Here is an 11,142-nt window from a genome sequence, read left to right as displayed (position 1 = left end):
CAGACTTCAAGAAGTGGTATGGTACTATTCCCAGTTCAGGCAATGTCTGTACATTACAGATGTTTGTTTGAATGACCTGTGGTTAGTGGGGCAGAATCACAAACCCAGCACCCACAGATGACAGGGAAATGTAAACATGCCTTACATCAAAACGTCCAAAACTGAGGTGCTCTCTCTGGGTGGTAGAATTCGAACCATTTTAAGAAATATTTTTTTTCTACATTTTTCAGTGAGTAAATAGTTTTACAGTCAAAAAGAGAAAGCAACTTAAAATGTTAAACGTTTCTAGCAAAGAGGCCCTTAAGATGACTTAATTCAAAATTTATCTTGCCAGTAATAGTTACTGAACAAAATAAAAGCCTATATCCTCCAAGCAAACACTAAAAATTGTCACTTTAGAAAACAGAAGACTGTATCATAATCTGTAACCATAGCAACATCTCTAACTGCAATCAAGCCTACTCTTCGCTAATGTCATACTGATTTTCCTAAAGGGTTTCCAAAAGGGTTTCATCCATCTCCCACAACTGAACACTGACAAGGCACAGCTGAATACTATGATGTTGCACTAATGTTGTTCCGAATGCCTGCAGGGACGTGGAGTCCGACCTGGAATGATTCAAACTATGTGGTGCATTGAAAACATCCCAATTACTAAAGACCTCTCCGTCTCACCAGTGACACCTATATTGTGAGTTGAAAATGATACCCACAGACACTGACAGTAGGGCTGACAGCTCACAGTTCCCCTTCCACACACCTCTCGGACATCAAAGCTCCTCTTAAGGTTTGCCCCCACGATTCCGTACAATTCATCAGCAGGAAATAATGGCTCTTCAGAAGGTTCAACAGTAACCTATAAAAATTTGGAACACTGTGTCAACCTGTTTAAAGACATGATTCAGGAGGCATAAGCTACAATATTCTGCAGGAAAATAAAAGGAGAACATATCCTACATACATCCAACTTCTTGTGGAAATTGAGACTCCTCACAACCTTCCTTGTTAAGTGAAGAGCATGGTGATCATCTAAAGCATAGTGGTCAGTGACTCCAGACTTTCTACAGAGGAAAGCACAGGACAACAATTAGAACTGGGGAAAGAAAGAAATTAAGCATCTAAACCCAAATGCCTTCCTCATCTGAGGACAATTCTTACTTCCAAAACACTTCTGTAACTGTCATTTTATTAATTTCTCATAATGCCACTGGAAGATGACATGATCTTCAAAGAAGAAAGACAGAGAGACACATAGGTACCTTGCCCTAGAACTAATAGCAACAGTAGCAGAGCCTACCTCTTCTATTTCTCTTTGACTTCTGCTAGACCATGAGCCTTGCTGACAGGGCTTCTTTTATTAAGAGCTCCTGGAGCAGCTTGATACATCCTGTCCATCCACAAATGGCACACATTCACAATGTAGCAAATAACTGGGATTCTAATGAAGATACTGAACATGGTCTCCAACCTTGAACTGTTCCTCTCAAAGGAGACTGCCTGCCTAGCAAGCTCAACCTAAGGTATCATACAAGCAGGTCTAGGTTCTCAGATCTAAAAGAAATGTCTGATCCCTTTGTTCCAGTCCCAAATTTTTTCCATGTTTCCCATTTGGTAAATGAAATCAGTTCATATCATTATGTGCACCTCCTCACCTTCCTATACCCCTATACAAGATCCATCAACTAATTCTCTCTCTCCCCCTCTCCCTCCTTCTTCTCCCTCTTTCGCCAGTCCCAGGGCTTGAATTCAGGGCCTGGGCACCGTCCTTGGGCTTTTCTCAAGGCTAGAGCTCTCCCACCTGAGCCACAGCATCACTTCTGGCTTTTTCTATGTATGTAGTACCGAGAAATTGAACCCGGGTGGGTCTTCATGCATGCTAGGTAAGCACTCTTACCACTAGGCCAAACTCCTGACCCCATCAAGTCTCTTGATCAAACCTCAAAAACAAATTGTACCTTGTATATAATACATGCTCAACTGGTATTTGTTAAATAAGAAACCTAGCTCTTCAATCCTAAAACATACTGCAAAAGCTGACCGTCTAGCTTAAAAATGCAATCGTGTAAAAAACTGAACCCAAACATCAGAATGAAGGCAAGTAAATTACAGTTTAGCCTAACTAGCTAAGCACTAAGAAAAAAAAATGGTATAAGATAAATAACTCAGTCATCAATCCTAAAAGGAAATACGTGTTCCTGTTTCACCTGCAGTGAAGATCAGCACCTCCAAGATCCTCCGCAGACACCTCTTCACCAGTGGCTGCTTTAACCTACAAGGATAGAAACCCACAGTGAGATGAGGCCATGCACGATACAAAATGATTCCCTAAACAGAACTACACAACACTGGGCTTTCTCATTCCCTGCAAGCAAACCTAGAGAATACGATCACTAGTCGACAGATGAAAGACCCTAACCTAGATTCACTGAGAATATGTCCCTCGGTCCACGCACAAGTGATGAAGCCTAACTTGAGCCAAACATTTCCCATTGGAAGGAAGCTGGCGCCTCCCTACCTTGTGCTGCCTCCACGCAGGTGGCAGAGCCTTGTAAGTCTGTATTAGTTCCTCCTCCCACCTACAATCCCTTTTTGTTTCACCTATCTAGGAGTTCCCACATAGCTTGCCAGACACACACTACTTTCTCACAGTGACGGATGCCTACAGTATTAACAGAATAGTGCTTGGCAATCCAAAGTCCTGGAGAATTCTACTTACACACTTCAGTATGACCCTTGCCACACTGGATTTCAAAAATGTGCAACATCTCTGTCCTCAAGTCTATACTGTGACTTCCTTGGAGGCAGGATTTATCTTTAAGTCAATAAGCTAAAATTCCAATTACCACCTAATCTGGGTTACACCTTTACGGTGGGGAAAAAAATAATCTGCTAGACTGTTTCACACAAAAATGCAAAATATGACTAAAGACAAAGAAAACTGAAATAATAAATCAATGACTTAATTATAACCTGAGACATTATAGCAGGAAAAAAGGAAGAAAAATCATTTAATGCTAAATGACAAGCTGACCCTGTAGGAACTGTACTGATTTCTACATCCTGGGTTCATTTGTTCTTCAATAGGAAAAAAAATGTATTAGAATAAAAATCAATAAGTACAGCACAGAAATGGCTTATTATTTGCTACATCAAAATCCCTGTCTTAAATAAAGTACCTCTCTACAGGGAGAAGCAATTAAAATTTCCAATTATCCCACCTCCAGAAATCAATTATTGGTTTTCTTTCCAAAAAATTCAGTGTAAAGTAATACTAGGTTCAGATAATAACTAATTATAAGAGGTGTCTGGATATTTAAAGTGGTAAAAAGGAATAAACAACAGATATGCTATATTTATTTTCAGGGATCTGACTAATAAACTGAGTAAATAAGAATTTGTCATCAGTTAATATTTATTGAACACCCACATTTGATTCTGTGATAGGTGTAAAGATGATAAAGTTAGAGAAAATTAAAACAGCTCATATACATAACAAGTCAGAAAACAAATGAGAGGAAAACAAAGTTCCTTCAAAAGCTGGTCTTCTTACCACCATTTGCTTCTGCCATTTTCCAAGCATCTCAGAGTGTCTGCTGCTGAGCCCCACCTTCAAATCCCTTTCTCAACTTGCTATACTGTCAGCCAGGAGATGGAGGTGCTATCAAAAAGCTGAAATTGGTGCGATGGCTCAAGTGATAGAGTAGGGACAGTACCTAGGCCCTGAGTTCAATTCCTGGGATGGCACGCACACACATACACCAAAAAACAACAACAAAAACATGCTTTTATGTAAACTATTGCCATTCCTCCAATGATTGTGTTAATTTTTTTCTTGCCAGTCCTGGAACTTGAACTCAGGGCCTGGGCCCCATCCTTGGGCTTTCTCAAGGCTAGAGGCTCTACCATTAGAGCCACAGCACCACTTCTGGCTTTTTCTTTGTATGTGGTATGGAGGAACTGAACCCAGGTCATCATGCATGCTACCCAAGCACTTTACCAACTAGGCCAAATTCCTGGCCCCAATTGTGTTAATTTTTAATAACTCCTATGGAAGACAAGATGAGCCTGAATAGCTGTTGGTTAAAATGTGATAAAAGTCTCAAGGTGTACTAGAAAACAGAAAGTGTCACTGTGGCTCGGGGGTGGAGAGGATAGACTTGAGCTGAAGAGCTCAAGGGCAGTGCCCAGGCCCAGAGTTCAAGCCCCAACACGGACCCAAAAAAAAAAAAAAAAAAAAAAAAAGCTCAAGGTATTATTCAACAAGCATTCAGTACATTTATTCTTTAGGATTACTTATGTTGGATGGGACAGATATTATTGGTTAATGAGAGGAAAATGCACTCAACGTTTTTCCTTGTTATTTGTTTAATGATAGAAGGGGTAACAATAGTGATCAAAACATACTGTACTGACTAAAAGCTAGCAATTTTTAAAATTTTCCTTGTGCCAAGTCCTTAGGCTTGACTCAGGCCATTGTTCCTGAGGTTTTATGCTCAAGGCTGGCACTCTACCACTTGAACCACAGCTCCATTTCCAGTTTTGTTTTGTTTTTTTTTTTTTTATCTGGGGAGTCATGGGGCTTGAACTCTTGTCTGGGCGCTGTCCCTTAGTTCTTTGGCTCAAAGCTACTCCCTACCCCTGGACCTGGGTGCTGTCCCTGAGCTCTACAGCTCAATGCTACGGCCCTACTCTTGAGCCACAGCCCCATTTCCCATTATATAGTGATTAATTGGAGATAAGAGTCTCTGGCTGGCTTGGTAGGCTTTGTATTGCCCCAACTGGCTTAGAATCCTCAGATCTCAGCCTCTAGAGTAGGTATGATTACAGGCATGAGCTGAGCTACTGTGCCGCCTCCTGGCTCTGGATTTTTTTTCATTGGAGATGAATCTCAAAGGATTTTCTGCCTGCACTGACTTCAAACTGTGATCTTCAGATATCAGCCTCCTGAACAGTGAGGAATACAGGCTTAAGCCACTGGAACCTGACTATGTCTCTTTACCTTCAACCAATCAGCAGGAATTACATACTTACCAAGGGAGGTCCTGCCAAGAAAATGGTCCCCTGCTTGCATACAATTATGTTTTCATCAGCCATTGCAGGTACATAAGCACCTCCTGCTGTACAGGAGCCCATGACCACTGCTATCTGGAAGAGTAAAAGACACAAACAGACTATATCACCCTATTCTCTACAGTAGAATGCCAAGTTTGCCTCAAGCTATTCTAGTACTCAAAAAGGAAAACAGATAAGGAACTAGGAAAAGAGTTACAATGATGTAAGATGCTAAAAGGGACGTTTTCAAAAATAAGAACTAAACAGGCAGAACAGAGTTCCACAAAAACAATCAGAGAGCAAAAGGAGAGGAAAGAATAGTAATTGTCAGCAAGTACTCAAGAGACAAGGCTGGGGGCGGGAGGTAGGGTACAGACAAAATACCATCACACCATCTGTGATAGAATGCTTGTGTTCTCCAAATCCACATAGAAGCCATCATTCCCAATATGTTCTGAGGTGGAGCTCTGGGAGGTGAATGGGTTCAGATTAGGTTGTGCAGGTGGAGTCCCAATGGTATTAAGGCCACTAGAAATAGTTAACAAAATCTCTCTGCCAAGTGAAATCAAAACCAGGCAGAGGAGGAAGAGGAGTACCTCCCGAAGGTACCGCACTGGCTGCCTCAACTCTTTTTTATTTTGTTCTTTTTGCCAGCCCTGGGACTTGAACTCAGGGCCTGAGCATTGTCCTTGAGTTTTCTCTCAAAGCTAGCACTCTACCACTTGAGCCACAGCCCCACTTTCAGCTTTTTCTGTGTATGTGGTACGGAGGAATCAAACCCAGGGCTTCATGCATACTAGGCAAGCACTCTACTACTAGGCCACACTCCCAATTCCTATCTCAACTCTTGAGACATCCAGCCTCCAAAACAATGAAAAATAGTGTAGTTGAAGATGCCATGTCTATGGTGGTTAGAATATGTATACCATCCCTGGATCGATTTTCTTCTCAGAAACCAGAGATCCCAGAGCCAAGCAGAATACCAACTGTCCCTCTAATCCAGATCTAAGTCTAAAGATCGAACTTCAAAGCCAGCCCAGGTAACAAAGTTCCAGAGACTCTTATTTCCAATTAATCACTTAAAAGGCAAAAGTGGGGTTGTAGCTCAAGTGGAAGAGCACTAGACTTGAGCCAAAAAGCTCAGGAGCAGTGCAGGGCCCTGACCTTGAGTTCAAACCCTAGCACTGGCACGTACACACACTCAAACACACACACACCTCATATTTGAAAGAACAAATCAGTGACAGGCATCAGTGGCTCACAATTATAATCCTTATTTCCAATAAACGAGCAAAAAACAGAAGTGAAGGTAGAGTTCAAGTGGTAAAATGCCTGCTATGAACAAAATGTAAGGAAGAGTACAAAGGCCCTGAGTTCATGTCCCAGGACTGGCATTTTAAAAAAGCACTCAAGCCGGGAACGGTGGCTCACGCCTGTAATCCTAACTACTAAGGCTGTAATTCTAACTACTAGGGAAGCTGAGATCTGAGGATCGGAGTTCAAAACCAGCCCAGGCACTAAAGTCCGGTGAGACTCTATCTCCAATTAACCTCTAGAAAAGTAGAAGTGGTGGAAGTGGCACTGTGGCTCAAGGAGTAGGATGGTAACCGCTCAGGGACGACACCCAAGCCCCAGGCCCGAGTCCAAGTGCCATGATAGACCAAAAAAAAAAAAAAGCACCCAATCCAGGCACTGGTGACTCACAACTGTAATCCTAGCTACTCCGAGGCTGAGATCTGAGTATCACGGTTAAAAGTCAGCCCAGGCACAAAAGTCCATGAGACTTTTATCCTCAATTAACCACCAGAACAAACAAAAGTAGCACTGTGGCTCAAGTGGTAGAGCAAAAGCTTTGAGCTGAAAAGCTCAGGGACAGCACCCAGGCCCACAGTTCAAGCCCTATGACCAACTAAAAAAGAAAAGCACTCAAAAAGAGTGGAGTGGAAAAAGCAGGGGTAGAAAAATGAAGAGGAGAATGCAGTCAAGAATTCAATGTATATCCTAAAAACTTAAGCATGAGGAGAGGGGTAGGTAGAGGAGATGTGAGTGAGACTATTGAAAGGGGTCACAATGATAGTCACGATATCTTGAATACAATACATTTCCAAAACTGCTGTTAAGTGGCAACTCCTTTGTATAACTACTTAAAATAAAAAAAAAACACTTTATGGTTAATCTCATGTGGTTACTGTATCTGACTTTATGGTATACTGTATATTACATTTATTTGTTTATTTGAGGGAAGGGAAGGGGGAAAAACAAGATGATTTGGGAGGGGGTAGGGGAGGAAACGGGGACAAAAACACGAGAAGGGGTATCAATGTGCAAGAGGTAATGCACCTACTACCTGACAAATATAACTGTAACCCTTCTATACATGACCCCAACAATAAAAAAAGAAAAAAATTAAGAAACAGAAAATAAACACCGGGAAATGGATACTTGGAAGGAGTAGGATGAGGTCAAGGAGAGGGATAAATAAAGAAAAGGGGAGAGGAATATGCAGTTAAAAAGTCCAGTGCATATTCAGCAAAATTAAGAGGTGAAGGAAGGAGTGGGTTGGGAAGGGTGAATAAGAGTGTTGAAAGGGGTACCACTGATCAAGATGTATTACATTCACAGACTCCTTTGTGGAATGGCAACTCTGAGTAATTAAGATTACAGGCATGAGCCACAGGCACCCCATTTCTACTATGTTTTTACTCATATATCTGGGATTTATCTATGCTGATAAATGTAATTTTAGTTCATTGCTTTTTTTCTGTTTTTCAGTCATGGGGTTTGAACTCAGAGCTTGAGCACTGTCCGTGGGCTGTCTCAAGGCTAGCGCTCTACCACTTGAGCCACAGTGCCACTGGCTTTTTCTGTGTATGTGGAACCATGAAATCTACCCAGGCAAGCACTCTACCACTAGACCATGCTCACTGTCCAGTTCACTGGTTTTAAATCATTACTAATCTCACACAAATGGACACTTACATTATTGTTTCATTTTACTCTAATACTCAATGCTACTATGAACTTATCTTGCATGTATGTCTCATGTATACCAAAGTTTCATGTACAGTCCTAGAAAAATCACCTTTATTACAGAAAGAACTATTTCTATAATTAATAAAAGGTCCTAACTGAAGACAACTTAAAGATGTGGGAAAACCTTATATTGTATATTAAAACCTGTTATATTTAAGTTATCCCGGAGCACACAATTAGCAAAATTCTTGGGTGTGCAAAACAATACACTTCATTAATGAGAAATTACCTGGGTGATGTTTTTAGAAGACATAACTGCCTGATTGTAGAATATGCGGCCGAAGTGATCACGATCTGGGAATGTATCTGCCTGTCGAGGTAAGTTGGCTCCTCCCGAATCAACTGAACAAGAAAAATGAGAGAAATTACAAACATCTCTGAGTAAAATAAAAGAGACACTTGAATCAATGGCAGCATGGATTCACGAAATCTTACCCTAGCTTTTTAAATGTTCTAGTCTTTCTGTAATCCCCAAGTACAGCCCAGAGAACTTCTTTTGTTTCTTTTTTTCTTCTTTTTCATCTTTTTTTTTTTCCTGGTGGGTCATGGGGCTTGAACTCTGTTCCTGGGCACTGTCCCTGAGCTCTTCAGCTCAAGGCTACAGCCCTACCCCTTGAACCACAGCCCCCCACTTCCCATTTTCTAGTGATTAATTGGAGATAAGAGGCTTGGGCTGGCTTTGAACCTCGATCCTCAGACCTCAGCCTCCTGAATAGCTAGGATGACAGGCATGAGGCACCGCGCCTTGCCACGGTAGAGTTTTTAAAACACCAACTAAGGCCAAGCGCTGGTGGCCCAAGCCTGTAATTCTAGCTACTCATGAGTCTGAGATCGGAGGACTGCCATTCAAAGCCAGCTCAGGCAAGGAAGTCCCTGAGACATTTATCTCCAATCAACAAAAATACAGAAGTAGAACTGTGGATGGAAATAGAACAACAGACTGCAAGTTGAGCACGAAAGCTCAGGAATAGCACTGAGACCCTGAGTTCAAGTCCCATAACAAATAGACCTCCCCCAAAAATCTCATGTTGGGCATTGGTGGCTCAGACCTGTAATCCTAGCTACTCAGGAGGCTGAAATCTAAGGGTCATGGTTCAAAGCCACCCCAAGCAGGAAAGTCCATGAAACTCTTACCTCCACCTAAGTACCAAAACGCCAGAAATGACATCATGGCTCAAAGTGGTAGAGTACTAGTCTTGAGCAAAAACACCTTAGGGTCAGGCCCCAGGCCCCGATTCAAGCCCCACAACAGACAACTGACAACCACCCCCACCTCTCACCACCCAGAAAAAAAAAAAAACCACCTGATGACGTTCTACATACAGTCTGGAATTTTACCAGTCAGTAATAGTTTATTGCACAATTTGTGACTTGCCCAAGTAGATGCAGGGGAGCCTGTTCTGCAGTGCAATTTCTTGTGCCCGAACATGTTTTTTCACAGTTATTGGGTAATAGGAGCCTCCCTTGACAGTGGCATCATTGGCAACAATCATGCATTCGACTCTGTAAGGTATTAGAAAAACTGCATTGAAGGAGAATGAGATATCTCTTCAAAATTCATAACCATTCTAAGATACTAATAGAACCTTCATTTTCTACTATATATCACTAATGACTTCATTAGTAATCTTATATTACAGCAAGTTTGCACCATGATTCATATATCATTTCTACAACATAAAATGACTACTTTGAAAATGTTTACAAATTTATACTTTAAAAAAGTCACCAGCCATCTACTAGAACACACTAAGCTACAGCTCATAATGGCCTTCACACAGCTCTGAGGTCAAGGCAGGCATCAATAGTGTTTACATAGTGCCTAGCACAGTACCTGTATAATAAAGGTGATATCAAATAAAATCCATATACAAACAATCAGCATTGGGCAAACTGGATTCCTAAATCTAAACTGGTTCTCCTTCTCCAACAAACTTTTGTTGGGTTACTTGAAAGAGATTGCCACCTCAAAGGCTTCTGACTTATCAGAAGACTACCTATAAATCTGTTTTTCTAACCAGCTCATGCTAAACTGTTAGAACTACTCTCCCTACCACAGTGTTTTTCTTCTTCTCTTTTTTTTTTTTTTTTTGCCAGTCCTGAGCTTGAGCTCAGGGCCTGAGCACTGTCCTTGGACTTTCTCAAGGCTAGAGCTCTACCGCTTGAGCCTCAGCACCACTTCCGGCTTTTTTCTATGTATGCGGTACCGAGGAATCGAACCTGGGTCTTCGTGCATGGTAGGCAAGCACTCTACCACTAGGCCAAATTCCCGGCCCCCACAGTGTTTTAAAAGTTTTTCTTCTTCTTTCTCTCTCTTTTTTTTTTTTTTTTTTTGCCAGTCTTGGGCCTTGAACTCAGGGCCTGGGCACTCTTGGCTTTCTCAAGACTAGCGCTCTACCACTTGAGCCACAGTACCACCTCTGGCATTTTCTGTGTATGTGGTTTCAAGGAATCAAACCCAGGTCTTTGTAAATGCTAGGCTAGCACTCCACCACTAGGCCAAACTCCCAGCTTACCACAGTGTTTTCTAACATCAGATGTGCAAAAGACCATGAGATACCACCTGGTGAGTCTTCAGAAGTCAATATGCCAAACCCACACCTGAGGACTTCAGTGTAGCAAAGAGAACTGAATCCAGAGATTCTTACTGAGGTTTTTGTTGTTTTTGTTTTGGGCCATGGGATTTGAACAGCTTGGGTGCTGTTCCTGAGCTCTTCACCTCAAGGCTACTGCCCTACTCCGAATTCTGGGCTTGGTCCCTGAGCTTTTCAGCTCTAGGCTACTGCCCTACCCTTAAGCCAAGCCCCACTTCCCATTTTCTAGAGGTTAATTGGAGATAAGAGTCTCAGGCCCTTCTGTGCCCAGTCTGGCTATGAATTTTGAACCTCAGATCTTGGCCTCCTGAGCTAGGATTACAGGCATGAGCCACCATGTGGGGCTTCCTTGCTAAGATTTTGTTGCAGATACCAGGGTCTGAACACAGAGTCTGTCCCTTGCTCACCTTGCTTATTCGGCTGGCACTCTACCACTGGAGCCACACCTCTAGCCCAGCTTTCT

General features: G+C 42.0%; 1 protein-coding gene across 2 annotated transcripts in view; it reads right to left on the bottom strand.

The window, feature by feature from the left end:
- Mccc2 (methylcrotonyl-CoA carboxylase subunit 2) overlaps positions 1-11,142 on the bottom strand; it is a 52,044-nt gene that overhangs the window by 28,663 nt on the left and 12,239 nt on the right. For both annotated transcript variants that reach the window (XM_090331804.1, XM_090331803.1), the window contains exons 5-10: positions 9,461-9,588; positions 8,315-8,427; positions 5,032-5,145; positions 2,205-2,269; positions 962-1,061; positions 761-856 (exon numbers count right to left, since the gene is read on the bottom strand). In XM_090331804.1, the coding sequence (XP_090187930.1) occupies positions 761-856; positions 962-1,061; positions 2,205-2,269; positions 5,032-5,145; positions 8,315-8,427; positions 9,461-9,588 (616 nt within the window). The remainder of the gene's footprint in view (positions 1-760; positions 857-961; positions 1,062-2,204; positions 2,270-5,031; positions 5,146-8,314; positions 8,428-9,460; positions 9,589-11,142) is intronic.

This window comes from Megascapheus bottae, chromosome 4 (assembly GCF_031878675.1).
Source record: "Megascapheus bottae isolate mThoBot1 chromosome 4, mThoBot2.hap1, whole genome shotgun sequence".
NCBI classification, from domain to species: Eukaryota; Metazoa; Chordata; class Mammalia; order Rodentia; family Geomyidae; genus Megascapheus; species Megascapheus bottae.
Note: the sequence above shows the minus strand (reverse complement) of the source record. Positions and strands in the feature narration are given on the sequence as shown.